Here is a 22,929-nt window from a genome sequence, read left to right as displayed (position 1 = left end):
ACATTGTCATCTGCATGGTAGATCACTAAACCAAGACAATCATCAATCAGGCACAATTTCCAAAAACCAGTCATATCAATTTTAAGCGAAACCAACAAGCTTAAGCTGATATAAACAATGAGAACTGAGATATGATGTGATGGGTGATTTAGTACCATAAAGCTCCATAAGTGCAAGGGCAGTGCGAAAGAGCATTGTTCGATTCCCTTCATACAAAAGGACATCCCATACTCGAAGAACTGTAAATAAATACATGGAGTGAATGATATTTCAGTCCGCATTGGAAAATAATAATATTAGATGATATAAATCTCTATAACATGGAAAATGAAGTGAACAGCCTAAATGATGATACACTGTAAACTTCTTAACTTGGATTGAAACATGAAAATAAACTACTTCGACTGATATTTATTTGCAATTAAATTATCAATATCAGGGGTTTGATTAGTATACTCCAAGATGTGCATTAGGAAAGAGAAAAAAATTAAATGTGTAACATCAAAGTTTCAAAGAACTAAAATTATCTTGTGTGTATATATTATCCGGAAAGTATATATTATCTTGTTGGCATTTTCAAAGATTGCAACTTCTGACAGATGCAAGAAAATAAATTTTAGAAAGCTCAGATTTTCACTAAGCAATCTCCTTACAAATATCAAGCTACTTCTAAACAGCACAAGCTTGAAACTACATAAGTAGAACTTATTCTGATACCTCAAATTAAATGTGTAACATCAAAGTTTCAAAGAACTAAAATTATCTTGTGTGTATATATTATCCGGAAAGTATATATTATCTTGTTGGCATTTTCAAAGATTGCAAGTTCTAACAGATGCAAAAAGAAATTTTAGAAAGCTCAGAATTTCACTAAGCAATCTCCTTACAAATATAAAGCTACTGCTAAACAGCACAAGCTTGAAACTACATAAGTAGAACTTATTCTGATACCTCAACTATGCTGAACTTATATAAGTAGTGTAAATTTCAAACATCTTATATTATTAGTTCTGCACAGACCTTTGGAATTAAGCCTCTTATATTACGAGTTATGCTCAGATCTTCAGAATTTGGAAAGATGTCGAGGATTATTAAATAATGACCTGTTGTAAGGAATCAATCAAATTTGTTCAGTGAAAACGTTACAGCTTTGATTGAATACAGTAAAAAATCTGAAAGGTCCTTGGTACATTCAAGCAAGGCTCTCTTAGCATAACTGGTTCAAACATTTTGAAATTGGTCCATGAAATGGTAGTTCCAGAATTTGCATTTTAGGAGGCCTTCAGAGCAAAATTGGCCCTCAAGACTTTAAGGGGTTGCTTAGGAGGTGAACCAAAGGCTTCCTTTGAAAGAAACTCAAACCTTTCTAATGTATCAAACTGATTGTACAAAATTCCAAGCCCTCATATCTATAGAAGATAAAGGGATGTTTGTAGTTCACCATTGTTGGAGATTACTTCATCGAACATTTGTTGCTATTCAGGATACAGAACACTAAAAGCAACTCAGAAACAACTTACACAGCTTACCACAAAGTACAAACCTCTAAAATACAAAGGCTATCTATCACATACTGTCTACACGCTAGTGACTATTCTGCATCCAACATTGTACATATTAATTTGCCGTATTCAAGTGAACCACACCCATCAAAGTTTTTTGACCATTTTTACAGAAAAAGCACAGCAAAATCCAAAGTATTATATTGCTCCCACTTTAAGTTGCTGAAAAACCTTTTGCATGTGGGCATTTTCACCATCTTCCATAGAGACATGAGTATGAGCCTGATGCTTCCAACTGGGGGAAGCCATCCTTGCTTGGGAACTAAAAATTGGAACATTGCATCCAGCCCCCCAAATAGTAGTTCCAATAGAACTTTGCTTGGACACCATGCCTTTTAGAGGTGGATTGCTATCCACTCTGTTGCTAAAGAATTCCAATCAGACTTCTCTTGGCCAGCTCAGACAAAACAACCTTTCTATGGCCTCAATGCTGTTCTGATGCTGTTGAAAGTTAATGATTAAATAAACAATTCATTTCTCTTGTTAACATATGCAGATGACCATGTAAGAAGTACATTTCTCTGGAAGAGGAATTTTCAAACCCTTATTCATTTTCCCTAACCGCTTGTTGAACACTCTCTGTAATGGTACTGGGCCCTGATTAATGACAATTCCCCCTTGGGATTCGAAATTTCCTTTAAGACCTTGTACTCTCCAATGGGGACATTTAATTGTCTGGTGGTAAGATTGAAAGAAGAAGCATTTTTCTACATTTAAACTGAACTCAAAATATATCAACCAAATGTTTTCAATCTGAATTGTGGTTTGCCCGTGCATGTAGCATGAACAATGTCAATTTAGATAGGCCAATGATCCTATAGTGTTGTGTCACTAAAATATGTTGATATTTCTTTGTAGGTTGAAAGCCAATGACGAGAAATCATAATTCTGTCTATCTTTTCTGCTGGCTAACTAGGAGGGTTTGTGATAACATCTAGCAGAGAGTTTTGCAGTTTTCTGATTGAACTCTTGACGGGCCTTTTTCCTCCAGGGATTTTATGGTCTTAAAGTCTCCCATTTAGATTAGATGCTGATTGTGTTGGCTGCAACCCACACATCTGGCAGTTCTAAATGCTTAAGTCTATTGTTATCATAAGGAGGAATATATATGTTATCTGTGCAACAACATTCTTGAAATTCATGTGATTACAGATGACTCACCATTATCCAGAGGAGTGGTGGGACTCAGAAAAAACTTGTTTTGTCTCATTGTAGCAGAGATTTACCTCCATTGCCAGTAGTGCCTGTGTTTCATATGTCAAATCCCTGCGAACATGGTCCTTGTCAACTTAATCTCTAACTGTTTCTTTGTGCTCTATTGTGTTTAAGGAGTTTCATATGTCAAATCCACTTTAGATGTATCCCAAATGTTGTTTTTGCCTGTACCAAACCCTTAAACCGGCTGTCCTTCATAGAGACCAGGAGACTCACACTCTGACCCTTGGTACACATCTCCTGTATCAACAATGTGTCCATGTCTTGGAGACCTATAAGGAGAAGTCTCCAAACATATGGAAACTTAAGATGAAGTTTCTCTGCATCTCCTATAAGCATCCCTTGAAAATCAGGAAGCTTCAAATAGAGATCTCTCAGATATATCACATAAAATACACAGGATATTAAAGTGCTTATATGTGGTTGACAAAAGTTAAAAGAACTAAACAAATACACTAATAGACTTGTATTCAAAAAAACTTACAAGCCTTTTTTGGTGGTAAAAAATTTCCTTCTTAAATCCCAAGGAGGTAAGAAATGAAGCAAAACAATGATAAGGTTTAGGACATGGATATGCATTGAAGTTTCATCAATTGACAGAAAATATGGTCATCTTCAAGGCCCCCCATACGATGTTCTTAAAAATAACAGCATTCTCCCCCTACTTTGTCTGTCATCTCCATGTAATAAATATATAAAAAAAATGGGCATCTACAATCTTTTTTGAAAATGGTGTACCAGTACCCATCCCCGTCTCCCTAACCAGTACCGATACCTATCTCCTAGTAACTATGCTTATCTTGTTTGAGAATAGCAGCCCAGTTAGCTTTAAATGGTAACACTCAATGAACCTAATGTTTTGTAAGGAGTTCTCATGAGGAGGATTGTCCTCTTTCTTCTTCTCTCTTTCGGAGCAAATCTGTGTCATCATGATTAGTAGTACATTGAACATAGTTGTCTCCTTAAGGGCCAGATCTAGCAAGTTGTATAACTATATACTAATTCAATATTTTGCATTAGAAAGGGATACTCTCATAATTGGGTGGCCATTACAGTTCGATTCCACCCATTTCCAGTAAAATTTATTAAGAAGAGGCTTGTCCAGGTCTATGTTGCACCAAATCCAAGTGTAAGCAAGCACTATTGAATTTCTGCTGAGCTCAGAAGATGTTATGTATTCCCCAATAGCATTCCCAGTTTTCCTTAAAGACGTTTCTTGCTACTACTTGCTCAGTAAAAGCAAAAGCCTCACCAAAACTAGATCATTGCTTCAGAGATATTTTATTCTCTTCAAAACCAGAAATCAATGTTCAATGAAAAGGCCATATCTTTTTAGAAACTATGCAACCCCCCTTGAAAGACATGATCCTTCTTTTGTTAGAGATGAAAAAAGCCATATATTATCATTATGGCATCATAAGAATTCCCACAGACCCAACTTATTTCAAATTCACTTGAACCCAAATCCTTAGAGTTTTGGGTCTTAGGAAGGATCATACAAATCTTACCATCAAATCCTTCCCTTAAGAAGCAAAATTATGGAGAACGCTACCTTTGGCAGAGTTTCTATTTTAAGTCAGCAGTTATTCCATTCTTAGTAGGAGGACCTGGATCATATCTTTACAAGTTTGAGTTGGCTCATAGCAAACAAGAGACCTAAAACTCAAATTTAGACTTTAAAGGCAGCTCTAAGGGTACTTCGATACACTTGGTATATAGTTAAGGATCAGGTATAAGTTTAGTTGGTATTTTGATAAGATATCATCCTAAGTTGTACCTTTGCTAGTAACCTTATATAGAGGAGAGAACTCATTCCGAGTTATATTTTATATGTTATTATTGTATTTTAATTTATGTTGTATGTTATTGTTGCCTTATTGTGTTTAATGCTTCCAGTTTAGCAACTTCCCTGTAAGAAAGTTAATCACTGTATTTTTTGAATGATATTGAAACTTTGCACATGCTGTTACATTAGGATCACCAATGATAACCATGTATTTGGCCTAGTATGTGCTTAAAAGGTAGTTGCAAAGTAGGGAAAAGAATATAAATAAAGAGGCAACACAGAGAGGTGAAGAGCACCTGTGAAATAAGATCTCTCAAACATAAACTCAGATCGTCTTTTCAGAGAAGCTCCAAAAGGTGTATGCAGGTACAGAATATAGACTGAAAAGTAAAACTGCAATGTAGGATAAAAATTTCATCTATGTTCCGTACTCACGTCAATATTCCATTAGCACAATCATTTTTCAACACCTTGTTGCTCATAAGTTCTATACTTAGCTGAACAAAATTATAGGCTGCACCCTACGATGTTACCACAGATCTACGGCTGATTTGTAACACCATGCATTCATTATGCATGGTTCCTATTGAATCTCTAGAAATCCTAACACTCATCCTTCCATTGTATTTAGTAGAGACAGTTTCTACAAATGCCCTGTAGGTAGTGGGGGGGCAGAGAGGTGCTTACTACTATGGATAGCAATATCTATGGAGAATATGTCTAAATAGAAATACCTTCTAGTGCTTGCCCTACTAATTATTGGGGTGGTGAAGAAAATGGTTCACTCAAGATAACCTATCCAAACTATTGTGATTGGGTCACCCGTAGGGCGGGAAGCTATATATTCCTAACCACAATTTCCCCCACCCCGAGGCCCCCACTATTCCAACCCACTCAAGAATTATAGCTTTCTACAGTTATAGGGAAGATTGGGGCCCCAGCCCCTTCCTATTAGTGCCTAAAGGCCTATCCCTATTGCCTATTGGTGTGCCTAAAGGAAAGATTGGTACTATTCTCTTTCTTGTCATCTTCTACCGTTCCCCTTCATTTCGTGACAAATGTGGAGTGAGGTTATGAGTAGAGTCTTTAAAACCTCAAGGTCAATCAACTGAGAATGCAAGATATTATATTATAAGCAATGTTGGTATTATGTTACAAAAAGGATTTCCACTTCCCCCATCCATAGGTACTGCCATAGTCCCTTAGATAGCTAGTTAGATAATAAAATGTAGGAGAATTTACTAGATCATCATCAATGGTTCAAACAAATTTGTCTATTTCTTATCAAAGGAAGCCTTGAAATAGTGAACCTAGGTGTTGCTAAATGCTTACTCCCCCTAGGACTAGCATATTTGGTTGAATATGAGTTGTAATTTGACTTGTGATTAGAATGAAAACTAAAACTAATGCCTTTATATCTTTTCAAGGTCAAGCCAGCCTAATATAAGATAGGGGGATGATATTTCTCCAACCTGAAAAGAGGTAGGACCTACTATATAAAGGGGAGGGTGTGTGCTTGGAGGAAAGGAAAAGGAAATGGCTTACTACCCATCCCTATTGTATATATATGTGCAATCACTAACTTATGTCTTAGGTGGCATAAACAACCACATGTTGAACCACTTCACCCAACACAACAACGAGAATTCCAGAGCTATATGTTCAATCATAAACCAAGCGAGATATGAGAGCTAATGAAAAATGGATCAAAACCCTTTTATTTATCTGCTCTTCTAACCTATTCTCTATTACTAGCACTAGATCACCATTGGCTACACTTGTTGGCTTGATAGGTAGTGAGTCACCCAGCTAGGTATGAATCCAATAATAGGAATAAATCCCCCCATAGAAGGATAGGACCACATTTTCACTTTACAAACATGGGCTGCATGTGTAGCGATGCATTTGACAATGATATTTTACAAAATTGAGCTGGAGTGTACAGAAGGGCAAGACTTTTAGTTCTCCCAAAGGAAATAGTTAATTTGACTTGTTGCTTCTATTAAAGGCAATTTTGATCAAAACCCCTCAAGCAACCTCTTTCATTATGAAGTGCTTGCCAAAAGCATGGTCATAGGTTCAAAACCGATCGTTTTTTGTGTAGTTCCACAAATGACTATGGCACTAGTATGACCGCGTTTGTCATGAGTTAGTACTCTTACTCTATGGAATAACTCAAAAAATAAATCATCAAATTTGTCCATGCCTGCACATGCAGCATCCTTTCTTTCATACTCACTTAATCCACTAAATAAAAGCACAAACAAGACTATGCTTGTCTGAGCTTAATTTCAACAAGAGAACGAGAACAAGTATTGTGCTTGTAAATTATTCATGCTTATAGACATATTCAGCTACTATTCTTAAACCTGTGCTATAGATGTTAGCAACTTGCAACAATAAACCATAAGCAAGTATAAGGAAGCCACATCACATGAAGAAGATACCACAAAGTATTTTGCCCTAAAAAACATGAATAAGGAGAAAACTCTAGCAAAAGTCCACTATAACAGAACTTGGACAACCATAACTCCTTAATGAGGGCTAACAAGAATATCTTACTTGACCTAACACATCCTCTCACCTGCAACATAGTGGAATTACTTGCACCTGTAAGGACTAGACCTATTACCAACTACTACAACCTTGCCAACATCTAGGAATGAAACTGAAATACAACTCTCAAATTCATTCAGAATTATTAGTAAGTTCTCTTTGAAAAATCTCCAATGGGTGTAATCATGTCAAGGGTGAGCAAAAGAGAAACTAAATGTCTCCCATACAATGAGACTAAAGTGGAACTGATTAAATTTCCTATGAGAGGTTCACTGCTACTGTTTTATTGTACATGTGATGGTTTCAGCTAATAACAAAACTATCTATCAAGCATGTTCATATGGGTAATGTTTACACCCAATGCCAAAAAGGAAAGACCATTTCCTCCACAACTAACTTGGAAATTGATTGCCATACCCTTCTATTTAATATTCGTTCATAAGCCCAATCAATTGTGCTTCCCCTGTTATGATTTTCACTTTGAATCCAATGAATGGAACCGATTTTCTCACTTCTTGAATCATATAAGTAGGAAGAAAGGTCCCGATGTTTTGCCTCTTAGGGCACGTGTTGGCACACCACTTTAATGTGTCACTTTGTTAAGTGCTATCTACCGCTTTGTTCATTTTGACATTGCTGATTGCGTCGTAGACAACTGATCTGATATAGTTCCAAATGGCTCTCCCTTGGTCAACATTTGCATAAGTGTGGTTCTTTATCCCCCCCATGTGCCTGTCAAATGTTGGAAGTTGCCAAAATCCAAGAATATTATGTGTGGTGTTTTCTAGTCATTTCTCTAAGATACCAGATTCTTCATGGACCCCCCCCACCCCCAGAATCAGAACCTAGTGCGAATCTGGTCCGAGTTCGCCATTGGGTTCACCCAGGGAGAACCAAGGGGTGAGCCCAGTATAGATTATGTCACGTATAGAATGGGATACAAGCAAGCGCCCTATCCATAGTAGCTAGGGACCCCAGGCAGGCAAACCCGGACGATTCCAGTGGAATCCAAGCCCGTGGGTGCCCATATACGAGTTCCACGGGTCAAAAAGTCAAAAAACATCATTTAAAAACAATTTTTGAATTCTTTTTTTTTGCCTAAAACCATATTTCCGCCCTTAAGGTGCATTTTTTGATCTATGCACTCATTCTTCTCATTTTATTTTCATCTTTCAAATTTTTTTTCTCTCCAAGCAGGTTTTGAAGGTGATTGCATTTTTCTTTGAAAGTGAAGGCTATGAAGGTGTGAGACACACATCAAAGGCATAGGAATCGTTAGAGAAAGAAGATTTAGCCATCAAAGGTGACTGAAACCTTTTCAAGTTTTTTACAAATAAATTTGTTTTTTAAATTTTTTTAAAGAACTATAGTATATTTTTTTAGACTTTGTATGCATAATATGGGGCTATAATGCCTAACTTTTTTCAAATTTTTTCAATGTTGAGTTTTCTATTTTTTATTTTAGGTACATTATTTATATAATCATACATAATAGCTCAAACTAGAAGTGCAAGTGCAAGCTCTAGTTCAATTGCCTAGGCCCGAACTCTACAGAACCCCTTTAAAATTGATGTCGATTCACCACTTTGGCATTATACAACAATGATCAAACAAATGTCCGGTGGTGGGAGTTTACTTTGGCGACGTTACTATTGTGGCATTGAGTATACCAGCTCATACTATCGAGTGAAAGGTCACCTTTGCTTCATCCTTGGACATAGAATAAAATTTTGTAAAGGGTTAGATGGCAAAGGGCTGCCAAAAGCTCTAGTTATGGAATATATTAGAGAACAAGAGGAAGCTGATAGGAGAAGCAACAAACCAAAGACTAATCATCCTCTTGCCAAGGCAAGCTCAAAGAGGCCTTCTAGTAGTAATGGCTCCACAAGAATGGCTGGCCCACAACCTTTCATGCCAATACCACCACCTTTTAAACCAAAGAATGTTGTAGTTACACGAAAAAGAAGCCCCATTGGATAGTGCCTTCAAAAATAAAATGAGAGAGGTTGCAGATCAGAGCATTGGTCGCTGCATTTATGGCAATGGGCTTCCTTCCTTTCAACATTGTTAGATCACCTTACTTTTGGGACATGTTGCATACTCTTTGCAATACACCTCCTGATTATGTTTGTCCCGGGTATGAAAAGGTGCGAACCACCTTATTGGCAAAGGAGAAAGCTTCCGTAGATACACAATTGAAAATCATCAAATATGCATGGCCGGAAATAGGTGAGTCCATCATTTCTGATGGATGGAAAGATAGTAAAAATAGGTCATTAATCAATGTTATAGCAGTGTGCCCTAAAGGGGTAATGTATTTGAAAGCAGTGGATTGTGAGGGGCAAGTGAAAGATGCAAATTTCATTGCCAATATCCTCATAGAATCCATTGACATGGTGGGCCTCAAAATGTTGTCCAAGTCATAACGAGCAATGCTAGAAATTATAGGGCAGCTTGGTCTGTAGTGGAAGCTACATATGGTCACATTTTTTGGACACCATGTGCAGTCCACTCATTCAATTTAATCATGCAAAAGATTGGCACACAAATTGATTGGGTGAAACAAGTGTATGTGGAGGGCGAGGAGATTCAAAGGTTTGTGACTAATCATCGTATGTCACAAACTATTTTCAGGACCTTCTCCAGGTTGGAGTTGTTGAAGGTAATTACTAATTTAAATGTTATTTTTTTATTTTTCAGTTTTTATTTTTTATAGTTGATATATGATGTGTATTTTTTTATGCCATGTTAGGTTATCAAAACGCATTTTGCATCTCAGATGCTCGTCTTAAGACTACTTGTGAAGGTGCAAGAGGCCCTGAGTTCTATGGTCATCAACACCTTGTGGAATGTATGGAAGCAGTCCAACATAGAAAGAGCTCAAAAATTAAGAGCCTTGATCCTTGATGAGAAATGGTGGGTAAGTGTGGAATATATTTTGAATTCACCGATCCCATCATGAGCATGATTAGGTATGCTAATACTAATCACCTATGTTTGGGTGAATTTTATGATGGCATGGATTGCATGGTGGCAAAAATGAGAGAAGTAATATAGAAAAAAGAAAATAACCCAACGGAAACATTTTTCAAAGTTGTGCAACAAATTGTTGTTGACCGTTGTGTAATGTCCCCTGTTTAATCATAATCAATCTTATTTCAATATGACTTAGATTAGTTAAAATAAGAAACTGGCTCAGCAAAAATAATCAAATGTGTGTCATTCCATATTCTATTGATTTGATTGATTGATAAGTAAATTGTTCATTAATTAATTTAAGATGATTAACTTCAACAATTATGACCTTTAACCCTTGCATTACTCCAGTCTAAGAGGAAGAGAATGACTATGTTGCCAAGCACTTTGATACCAATTTCAATAGGCTTCCCTCAAAGTTTACAGATCCAAGCCCTTACCCCATTTCGGACCCTGTCCTCAAGGTTCTCGGGTCGCTGATCCCCACCCTCTCTTGGGAAACAGCCTATTGACTAGATTTAGACTGCTCCTCTTGGAAACAAGTCCATCACCTCTCCTTAGTTACTGGTTCTCGGGTCGCTGATGTAAATGTATTTCAATTTTCAATTCAAAGAGCATGTTATATTCAATGTAATTTTTCTTTTCAAGTATATGTTATTTCACAATATAATAAATCTGATTTGTTTTCTTTGTTGCAGGTGGAGAGAGAGCATTAATATTTTTCTATATCCTCTCCACAACAATTTATCGGTGTATATAAATCATGGAGGGGACCGATCAAGTGGTACCTTGATCGATCATGTCCTTTTGTGTAAAATTCCTTAACTGAGATTTTGATACCATTCAATTATTGTCACCAGAACATTGCAGGAGGTTAAAGTTTGTGTATTTCAGTCAATGGTGGTAGATTCCTCTAATACATTTTCTCCTTATTAGGTGTCTTGCTTGTATTGAAACTAGTTTCATTTAAATAGTAACTGGTAAATGAACACCTGGAACAACCTCTGTAAACTATTGAAGCAAATTACACTTTCAAGAACAGGGGTAATGTTTGTATCTTAATGTACCTGGCTGGCCTTCTGGGGATTAATCTTGCACCACTCCTCAGTATATGCATTGTCTGTGAATAAGGTCAAACTGGTACCCAGCATCTCACCACGCTATCTCTTCCGCATTGATTTTACACTACGTGATGCATCTCGTCCCCTCTGCAATGCTTCCCGACTTCGGTTTGGCTGGTAATCCGCTACGTGTTCCTTTCCCCGCAATATTCACGAAGTGGTTCCCGTGAATTGTAATAACTATCAACACTCCCGTCGTGGCCACCTTGGTTCACGTAGACTGTGGTAGACTTTAGCCGTGATTCTGCTTGTTCCAACGAGCCGTGCCTCTGAAACTCCTGTCACCGCGTTAGGTACAATACACGCCGTGGTCTCTGTAATTCCCGTCGACTGCAATCGATGTGACATACACAATGTTGCCGTTGTGATTCCCGTCAACTACGATAAAGGGAAGTCTTCGTTTATGATACTCGAGGTACCCTGGAACTTCAACGAAATCCTTTTCCGTCTAACACTGCGATTCACTTGCTGAATCATGGATCCAATAGGTCAGTGGGATACTGACGAAAGGTCCGATAACTATGAATGTCGTGCATACAGATGCAAAATATTATTCTTCAATGTTGATTTCCATCAAAAACAACCATGTTCTCCTCCCATCGAGAGCCCATTCTTATTTGGCCAGAGTTGGTTGCATTCTTGTAATCGTTACGGTTCAACTATTAGTTTAAATATAATTGCAACGTAAACTATTAGTTTAAATATAATTGCAACGTAAACTATTTAAATATTAATTATTTATATAAGTGAATGGACTTTATATAAGATAATTAATATTTATTCATAATCACTTATTGAATTTTAGGGGACATGACATTTTGACATGACCGACCAAGATACCCCTTGGTCGTGTCCCTCCATAACCGATTGCTAATCAGTGCCATAACATATGCAAATGAACCGATATCATTTCGGTTGTCAATATACAACATAACAAGGCCGATGGTAATCGGTGGCAATGTTTGATAAAACCCGATCAATATTAATCGGTGGCAATGTTTGGTTTAAGCCCGATTAATATATACGGTGGCAATTAAAATGGTTTAAGCCCGATAACTTAAGTTAGTCGGTTAGCAATTCATTTAACCCGATAACATTAGTTAGTCGGTGGTAATGCATTAAGCCCGATCATTATGTAAATTCGATGGCTATTAAAATGGTAACCCGATAATGAATCGGGGGGTTAGAACAAAACCCGATCATTATTGGTTTATCAGTTTAATAGTTTGCACTTAATTTAATCATCAGTTTGCATGAGTAACATAATTGATAGATGCTGTAATAGAATAAGGAGAGCAATTATAACATGAATATCAGATAAAGGAATAATCAGTGAGATCTCAAATTATCTATTGATGAGATAGATGATTGAATGGGAGACTTCATTTATCTCCCATTCAATCATTTATCTTACCGAAGCTATCATGTATCAACAGCTGATCCCCACCCTCTCTTGGGAAACAACCTATTGACTGGATTTAGACTGCCCCTCTTGGAAACAAGTCCATCACCTCTCCTTAGTTACTGGTAGTAATGGCAGGAATATTTTAAAGTAGTTCCACTCTTATACTGATTTTACAATCTAATATTGTTATTTGTCTGATCAAACATTATATCTATATATTATATATATATATATATAAACAGATGAATCAAATGATATTACCTATTATAAATTATTAACACTACCATTGCCTAAACAGTAAATATTAGTCTATCTAGAGGTTGTAAAGGCAGACAGATCTGACATGTGTCAGATCTGGTCTGCCACTATATATGATATTAAATATGACTGTCATACATATTGCAGTCTATATAAGGGGAAGATGGCGTCGAGGCAGCAGCAGGGGAATCTCGTATACACACACACACACACATATACATATACGCATACACATATATGTATATATACATATATATGTATATATGTCTATATGTCTATATATATATGTATACATGTGTATACATATATATGTACATATATTAATAATATTTACATTAATATTCATATATTAATATTACTATTAAATTCTGCATAAAAACATTGTCAGGCTTCATATATCAAGCATACGGAATAAGCACATCCCCATGCATACCACCCAAACAAGGATGTTAGTGCCCGTAACTTAATAATACTTCTGATCTGGTCTGATCGCTGACTGTATAATATATATTCCCGCAGACTTGACCATTCTTTCCTTTTAAAAATGCTTATCTTCCCTCCTTATTTTCACCTTTTTCATTCTATCTTATATCTACATCTTTCTAATGGAGAGACATGTATCTTCGAGGATGATTATAACTCTTCTTTCGTTAATCGCACCCTTTGGTATATTTCCTATTTGTTTATATTAACATATTGATCATTGTCTAAAATGATTTCTTGTAATCGATGGCCATCCTAAACATAGAGTCTATTCAGCGCTAGTATGTATCTTCTTTAGAGTCTGGACCTTTAGAGGATCAGGGCCCATTACTAATTCCAGATACTAATATCAATCATTAATAAATATTAATCAATTAATAATAATTCCAGATAATAATAAATAAATGAATATTAATTAATTAATAATAATATTAATCAGTTAATAATAGTTCCAGATATTGATGAATATAAATTAATTAATAATAATATTAAATAAATATTAATCAATTAATAATAGTTTCAGATATTAATGAATATTAATTAATAACAATATTAAATAAACATTCTTTAATTAATAATTTAATTGTTACATTTGGGTTATATTCATTGATAAGCGAAAAATACGATGATCAAGGATGGGGCATGACACGTTGGAACAAGATGACCACCCCCTTACATCTCTTAGCATTTGCTTTGACGCCAAAATTTTATAGCGCAAAGATGCTTGCAACACTAAGGAGGGTGCCACCATATAGAGATGCAGAGGTTGCTATTGGCTATAGGGCTCCCTTTAAAAAGATATATTCAGATGAGGAGACTAGAAATATTGTCTTGAGGGAGTTTGGCCAATTTGTATCTACAAAATATCATGATGTTGCAACTCTTCAAGCCAGATATGGATGGATGCTGATGAGTGGTGGTATGTACATGGTCAAGGCTCCATTTTCTTGCAGCCTCTTGCAATTAAACTTCTCTCCTAGGTATGTATCTTTTTATTTTTTAATTTTATAGTTTTCCAATTCCATTCAATGCTATCATATTAAAATATTTTTATTTTATAATTTATAAATTTATAATTATGTTTTTAACTTTAAATAGGTTGCAAGTTCTTCTTCAGCTGAGCGGAATTGGAGTACATACTCCTTCATCTACTCAATCAAACGTAATCATTTGGGTGCAAAGAAAGCAAAGGATTTGGTCTACATATACTCTAACCTTCATCTATTGTCAAATAAGAAACCAGAATATAATGCGGGTGCAACAAGGAATTGGGATCTAGCCCTTGAGTGTGTTGATTTAGATGCTACAGTTGCCCAAGTCTCTATAGATGAGGCAGCTATGGAACTTTAGGGAGATGTAGCTAGTGGGAGTGGCATTCCAATGGATTGTGGTTCAAATGAAGCTGAATTTGAACCAAATGATGACCTTGGGCTTGGGCTTGATGCTTTAGATGAAGATGAATATGGAGATTAAATCCCATTGCCCATATGGCTTGTAATTTGAATTTTCATTGTGTCATGACATTTTGAGACTTGAAAGTTGACTATTATCAATTTTGCAAATTATGAATATGATATTACATTTACGATATTATGAATATTTATTGGCAATTATGGATTTATCATTTATGTATGGGAAAGTTACATTGTATGGATTGTGTCATTGTAATAATGGTAGCGACAATTTACATTTTATCATTTTGATGTTTGAACATATATATATATATATATGGACATACTTGTACCTGTACCCAAGGAAAAAAAAATTGTCGTACCCACAATTTCGTATTCGTACCCGTACCCAAATCGGTAATTTAGTCATTTCTATAAGCTTGAGCAGGATGTAGAAGTCAAAGTTTTGGCCATTCCTTTCACCAAGTACCCATTACTTGGTATCTTCAATCCCCATTCCCTAAAACTTCCAAGTCCACCTTCACCTTTTTTACTTGTAAAGATTTTGAAGTCCTTTTGACATCACTTTCACCTATTCCCCACCTTCATCCTTTTGCCTTTGTCAAGGTTTCAAACTTTGTCCTACCAACATGCCTTGTAGTTGAACTCTAATTCTTCAATCTTTACATTAAGTCATTCGACACCAAAGTCTCAACCTTCCCCCTACTTGGGCACCTCATAAGGATCATCCTCAACTCCCAACTCTCATCCCAATATTTTGCTTACTTTACCAAGGTCAAAATTGTTGCCTTACTTCTACTTGGGTACCTATTTCTTGTCAATTTTGAATCCCAAACTCTGTTGTTTCCTTTATACATCATTTGGAGTTGCATTGTTGCCCATCCCCTTACCCAAGTACTTATAGAGCATCCCCAACACCTAAAAACTCCCTACATATATCCTGTCAAAGCCGAAGATGCAATGATACTCCTAATGACATAGGTGGTGTGCAATATCCCCGATACTTTTAGCTACACTATCTTACTAGGATTATGAGTTCAAACTTGTCCTCATTTCGATACCTTGTATGAGTCACTCCCAACCCTTGACCCCCAAACTCTAAAACTCCCCTATATTTCACAATTTGCTCCCACCTACCTCCCAACTCATTTGTTGATGCCATTAATGATCTGATAAGGCCCTACAACTATCCAATAAGATTTTTCCACGCAGAAACAATTGTTTACCAAAAAAGATGCAGATTCTCACATACTTCCAATGACTAAAAAGGAGAAGGTGCCCATAATGTTTTTAATGCGGCAATTGAAGTTTGGTCATCATATCATCAAGTTTTACTAGCCCTATTTGGCCTTCATATGAAATCCAAAAATGCCATTAGTACAGAGAATGTTTGTAGATCGGCAAAGAACATTCTTCCACGCCTTACGGGTACATCCAAGCACATTTGGCCACATTTTCAAGTACAATTCATGGACAAATGATCCACAATAGGTATGGGCACTCTTGGTCACATACTAAAAAACAATTTTTTTAATTTAATAAAGATTCCACACCTACCACTATTGGTCTCGATTGGTAGGGGCTATTTGAGCTTGAAATTCATTATTCAAAAAGGATGGAAAAGAGGAAAAAACATGAAAGCATATCAAAGAGAAAAACTTCCTTAGTAAGACACCAGGGATTTTAGTTTCCAAAATTTGCAATAAACAAATTGTAACCCTTGAAGAGTGAATAACTAAAAGCATAATCAACCTTGATTGAGCTATGTGCACATGCCGTTGCAGAATCATTTATCAGTTTGAATAATGATAATATATAGATGATTAATCCAAAATTGCAGATACTTTAAATTATTGCAAAAAGAATTTTTTTTAATACCACTTTCCCAAGGTAGCACATTCACAAAAATTGAAAGGAACCATGGCCCGGTTACCCACGCCACTTGTACTCCCAAATTATCCAGGTGTGCAACTGCCCAAGAAATGCCAAGTGCAAATCAGCACAATCCTAAGATAGTAATAAAACTTTAGGGAAGAAAACTAACTGCAATATCTAAGGAAAAAGTTTACCCAATCTCGGAAAGCATTCTCGAACCAGCTCCTCAAAGATAAGTTGGTCCACCTGATGTAAAATGGCAGTTAGTTATCATCCAAGACCAGAATAATCACATTTCTAATGAGAATGCTTAGTGCAATAAACAATTAATTACAGTAAATACAGAATAATCAAAACTTTGAGATCATAACATATTGAATTTCTATAACCAAATTTGTAAAAACAAAACTGTATTTAAAAACAGAGTATCTAAAATTATCAACCTGAGATTCCACCATTTTCTCTGAATAGTAGCCTTCAAAATAATCATCAATAATACCTGTCAAAGTCCTGTATGTTCTAGAGAAAGTGTTAGTGGTACCCACTACGGTTTCCTATAATCACATCCTGCAATGCAGAAACAACCTTAACACAAAAAAATTTATAATTTAGCTACTGAAAATTTACAAGTAATGTAGAATTTCATAACAGAAGCAAGATAAGAAACAACGGATATCTCACCAAAATGCATTTTCTTCTGGCATCAACAGCAATAGCAACCCAGCAAAAAAATTCATGGCCTGCATGTACATATCAGAACCCAACATTTTACTCCAATTAAATGTGACGAGGGCTAATAATATGAGAGAAGCAAGAATATCTCATTACACCTAATTCAAGTGATCAAAGCAGATATAATAGAAAGTAAACTCATTTCTGCATGTTGAACTATGGAACTCATCCCCCTAACATTGAGGACATGTTTTTGTGGGGAACTGCATCTCCACCATTTATAAAACCTCTAATGTTCCCTTGACATCCCTAAAAAATGGGAATCTAGGAAGATTTTTCTTGTTCCCATTCCAGGGATAGCCCATCCCCAAAATCAAGAAACATGTCTCCCCTAGAATGTGAGGCTTCATAGTGCCATGAGACTTTTCTAAATGAATTTAAAAAGGCTAGAATGTTAAAAATTAAAATCACCCCACATAGTACCTCTTATTGGAGAGGATGCTTGGGGTGCAGCAGTGCAGAGTGAGTGTGAATTATATGATCCAAGAGAAGAGTGTCAAGGTTTGCTAAGGAGAAAAAGATGAAATTTCAGTTGTTGAATGATGGTGGATTTTAAGATATTCAATGTCAAGTTTTGGCCACCTAGTCTTGGAAAAATATGTCAGGCATCAGATTGCCTAGCACAATGGAAACTGAATGAAGGTTCTCAGATTTTGTCAAAGAAGTGCCACAGTGTATCTTTAGAATGAGAGGATCAGATCCATCATTCAACATAAGTGGGACTGTATGAACAAACCCTTGCACATGGCAAAATATATACTAAGCACAGGATAGCATGGGGATATGCTAGGGAGAGTGACTCTCATTGATAATGCCATTAGTAAATTTCACCATACCAACGTAGTTAAATGTAACACACCCTTGTTTTTTGGGGGTTTTGTCTTCTGTTTTGATGTTGTTTGATGAAGAGATAGATATGCAGAATTTTTGTTTCACAATGATAAAACTTGCAGCAATATAATAACTCAGGAAATGACAATATTCAGAAAACTCCACAGGATGATATAACTCAGATTTATTTTCAGAATGGAAAGCACAACAAATCTGTCAAACTGAGCAATACCCAGATAACCAAAATGAGATACAAACACATTTCAAGCATACCCATTAACTCCAACAAGACATTAGTCTGATCTGGCACTGAAATCTGTAAACTGGCATCAACTGGATTGGACGCCACCCTCCTAATACTCCTCCCAAGGCAACATTTTGGACATCTCTGATCATGCCAGCCCTAGATGCCTCCAAGCAGCCACAAACTCCCCAAAAACCATATTGGTGTCCTCTCCAAAACCTCATGCCACTCCTGAGGCCATACAGCCAGCAAGTACAAGGTACGGCCTGCCCAAAAAGGTCTTCAAAATGTGCAAAAATCTCAGCACTCCTCTACCAGCCTCTATGAACAATCTCTGTTAATATGAAGCTCTGAAAACTGAAGAAGAAGACTGAATCACAATACCAATGAAGCTCAAATGTTATTCCTGAATGAAACCACCAAAGATCCTTCAGATTGGGTCTCTCACCAACGTGGAAGATGTTCCTTGCAAGGAATTTCATTCTCACAAAGCCACAGGATGAACAAGTTCAACCAGCAAAGACCATTTTCAAAATATCAAGCCAAGCATGTCCAATGAGCTTTTAAAACTTGCTTTTATATCTCTCCCAAAATCTGCGACCCTTTTTGCTTTTGCTTTTTAATTTAATTTTTACTTATGCCTCTCAAAGTGGTGCCCCATTCCAAATAGACCCCTTTTAATAAATATTTGCACCATTACTTTAATAGCTGGGTGCCCATATAGTCCTTCATTAAATATTAAAATAATGATAAAATTAAATCTTTAACTTTATAATTTGATAACTTATTATTTAATTTAAAAATACTGGACTATATCAAATATCGAGATATCATCATTAATTGCATCCATCGACCATTCTAAATATAGCAATACTGAAAATTGGCTTAGTTGGTGCCCAAAACTGACTTACTAAAAATAGTAAGGGAAAACAATCCAAATCCATAGTGAAAAGAGCTTTACGCAAATTTCTTTTTGAAGTCTTAATCCTTTGCATTATGTTGCATGCATAGTACAAATTGTAATTTTAAAATTATGAACTTATATATTTTATATTGTTTAATGCAATGTCACAATGAATTCTCATGGCATGAATGCGGATGAGATTGAGACGGAAAGCACTAAATCCGACTATGCACCTAAAGGCTGAGGCTGAGAGGGGTAACTATGATGGTTAAGTGTGAAACCCAAACCACCAATTCCATGACAAGTGTAGCTGCAAATATGAATTACCCCTCCACATTATTGGCAGATTTTCTTAAGGTCCCTTTGATCCTAAGTATCCTTCAAAACAATTTGCAACAAGATTACAAAGTGAGCTTGGGACATCTCAAGGCACAAGGTCGTGGATGTAATGCCCACCTCCTTCATATCCAAGGAAAAGGTATGGAAAGATGTAAGTTTTGGGGGAGCGTGCCAAACCTAAAATTCAGGGCTAAGATATGTAATCTATGTGGTGTCAGTGGTGAAGATAATACAATAGCCCTTGTACATACTTCTTTGTCTCATAGGCTGATGGATCATCAGAGCCAGACAGACTACTCTACTTCTACTTCGCGAAGGCAAGTTCTTGATATGCCAAATTCTTCTACAAGGGTCTATGTAGTAGAGGCTAGGAGGAAACACAAATTGAAAAGTAGTGCTCCTAACCCAATAGCTAAATTATTCGATGTGCAAATGAAGGACAATGCCATTAGATAATTCTTCTTTGCAATGGCTTTCTATTCCATGTGGCTCAATCCCCTTATTATAAGGAGGTGATGGTGATGCTAGCAAGGGTAGGACCATCATATGTGCCACTAGGGGAAACAAAATTGAGTACCACAATCTTGAATAAGAACTATTACAAGATAAATATGTTAATGGAGAAAATGAAGGAATGTTGGGTGGCTAGTGGATGATGTATAGTCATGGATGGGTGGACTAATGGGTGGACTGACATTAGCCATTGTCCACTCAGCAATATCATGTTTACATGTTCAGAGGGCCCACATTTTCTTGAGGCAGTTGATATTTTCAGTTTCAGATCCTCAAGGATGCCATTGAGGAGGTGTATGAGTGCATTGATACTATGCTTAAAAAATTGAAGGATGGCATGCGAGAGGACCTCACATTAGCATTCTACAAAGAGCACATTAAGCCAATAAATTATCGGAGATGGGAGAAGCTCAACACTCCCTTGCACATGATTGCCTATGTCTAGTACCCCTAGCCTAATCAAATTTGTAAAACCGGTTTGACCTTGGTTGACTTTTTATTTGGCATTCTTGGATGGTTGATTTACCATGATGAAATGTTATAGTCAAATATGTTGATTATTGTCCATACCTGTTAATGTGCTTTCGCATCGATTCTTATGTAAGTTTATTTGTTCTCCTGATTCGTGTTATTAATCTCGGGCTAACACTTTCATTAAATATATGCATGTAAGACTCATGGTTGCAAGAGATTGCAGGTACAGTACCGCATAGGTACGAGGTTCGTCTACACCTAGATTCGCAGGTTTGAGTGTTCCTCTTTGGTCCTTAGAGATTGGATTAGGTGGTCGTAAGACCCTCGTTTTACCCTTGTCGTGCTCAAGTGAACGTCGTCAGTCACCCATCAGTTTTCCCTTTTGGTTGGGTATGCGGGTCGTCTGTTTATTTGGCTTTCTTGGGTTGCATGTTTTGCATGTGGTAAATTGAGTATTTAATTTCATTAAATGTGTGTTTACACATTAGTAATTAAGGGACTAAATTAACTAGGACCCCTTTGTGTGATTATACATTAATTAGAATTGCTCTATTCCTGTTTGTAGCAAGTTCGATTAAATGGTTATTTTAAATAATGAATTTATTCAATTTATGCATTTTGAAAGGAAAGATTAAATTTTATTCGAAATAGAAATAATTTACCCTCTTTGGCATTTTGGAAATAGAAAGGTTAATTTCAATTAATTGAGAAAATCAATTTTTTTTTAAAAAGAAAAGCAAGTTTAGTATATTTGATTTGTATAAAAAAAAATGATTTTTCATTTTAATTAAAAGAAAGTATTTTAAATCCAAAAATGAGAATTTTGGTAAAACATCTTCCATTTAACCTAGGTTTGGAAAAATATTGAGGGAATTATTTTTGGAGAGATATTTTTGGATGGAAATTTTTGGGCATTTGGAGGAAGGAGGATTTTCTTGAGCTTGCAGGTTGGGCTCTTCATCAAATCATTTTCCAGGAATGCTAAATAAGGTAGGATTCTTGTTTACTTCTTGGGTTTCTTTGTTTAATAGAAATTGTTTTGGATTTTGAAGAAATTTGGTTGTGAATGTTGGAAATCCCATATATTTTGGGGAAAATGGAAGAGTTGTAATTAAACCTCCAATTCAAACCCTCCTTGCTTTCTTACCAAACCTCCAGATTAAAGTTTTGGTTGTTCTCAATAAAACTTTGTTAAAACTCCATGAATGTTCTCAGAATTAAGTTTTAATTTGGAAAATTAGTTTGTTTTGGGCAAGATTGGTTGAATGGATTGGATAAATGGGTGTAAATCAATTTTAGTTTGCCAAATATGGTGTTTGATTGGAAAAATTTACCCTTTTTTGGGTCTGGTTATTCTGAAAATGTAAATATTAGAAAGCCATGGGTTTTCTGAGAAATTGTTTAAGTCTCAGTCTGAGACTATGTTTTGAACTATGTTTTGAACTGGGAATTTATTTATTAAAAATAAAATAAAATAAAATAAAAATGATATTACCCCCACGTAGCAGGAAGACCCCACCACGTGGGATGGTAGCAGACTGCTAACATAGGGTAGCGCAATGCTACCAAAGGTAGCGGACTGTTACTACCAATGGTAGCAGCTCCCTCCCCCGCGTTTTCTATTTTGCGGTGTGCTTCAACCCGCATAAAAATGCATTCTTATAAAGTTATTTTTATATATACATTTTAATATTAATTTAATATATGTTTTAAATTATATTAAATTTGTATTTCTTAAATATAATTTCGTTAAATAAATTAATATATGTTATGGGGATATTTTGGAAGTCCATAACATATGTTTTTGATAAATTTTGGTAAGGTGAAATTAATTTACGTTGTTTAGTAAATTTCCAAGAAATGAAATAATATTTATATTATTTGGAAAATATTAAAAAAATAAATAAATAAATATTATATTATTTGTTAAATTCTTGGGAATTAAAATAATGTTTTAGTTTGGAAATTTATGAGATTAAATTTTATTTCCTTGGGAAAAGATTATCTATCTTAATTTCTTTTAATGTATATTTCCATATTCTAGAAAGTGTATCTCGGTTTTGGAAAAGATAAGTTTAGATAAATTGTTTGGAACAGGTATAGAATGATGTTTTATTTTGAAAAATAAATATCATATCTTAGTTGATTAATGTATATTTGATTTTATATCATTGTGTGTTCTGCATATATTATATTTATATTAATGTGACTTTGGGTTGAAAATTCATGATGAAGTATTTATC

The 22,929-nt window shown here is 35.7% G+C and overlaps 1 protein-coding gene across 1 annotated transcript in view; it reads right to left on the bottom strand.

Moving 5' to 3' along the window:
* The window catches only part of LOC131057069 (uncharacterized), an 84,833-nt gene that overhangs the window by 45,854 nt on the left and 16,050 nt on the right, over nucleotides 1-22,929 (bottom strand). The window contains exons 6-10 of the mRNA XM_057991261.2: nucleotides 17,331-17,389; nucleotides 17,093-17,159; nucleotides 16,844-16,895; nucleotides 16,653-16,745; nucleotides 156-239 (exon numbers count right to left, since the gene is read on the bottom strand). Coding sequence (XP_057847244.2) covers nucleotides 156-239; nucleotides 16,653-16,745; nucleotides 16,844-16,895; nucleotides 17,093-17,159; nucleotides 17,331-17,389 — 355 coding nt within the window. The remainder of the gene's footprint in view (nucleotides 1-155; nucleotides 240-16,652; nucleotides 16,746-16,843; nucleotides 16,896-17,092; nucleotides 17,160-17,330; nucleotides 17,390-22,929) is intronic.

Source organism: Cryptomeria japonica, chromosome 5 (assembly GCF_030272615.1).
Source record: "Cryptomeria japonica chromosome 5, Sugi_1.0, whole genome shotgun sequence".
NCBI classification, from domain to species: Eukaryota; Viridiplantae; Streptophyta; class Pinopsida; order Cupressales; family Cupressaceae; genus Cryptomeria; species Cryptomeria japonica.
Note: the sequence above shows the minus strand (reverse complement) of the source record. Positions and strands in the feature narration are given on the sequence as shown.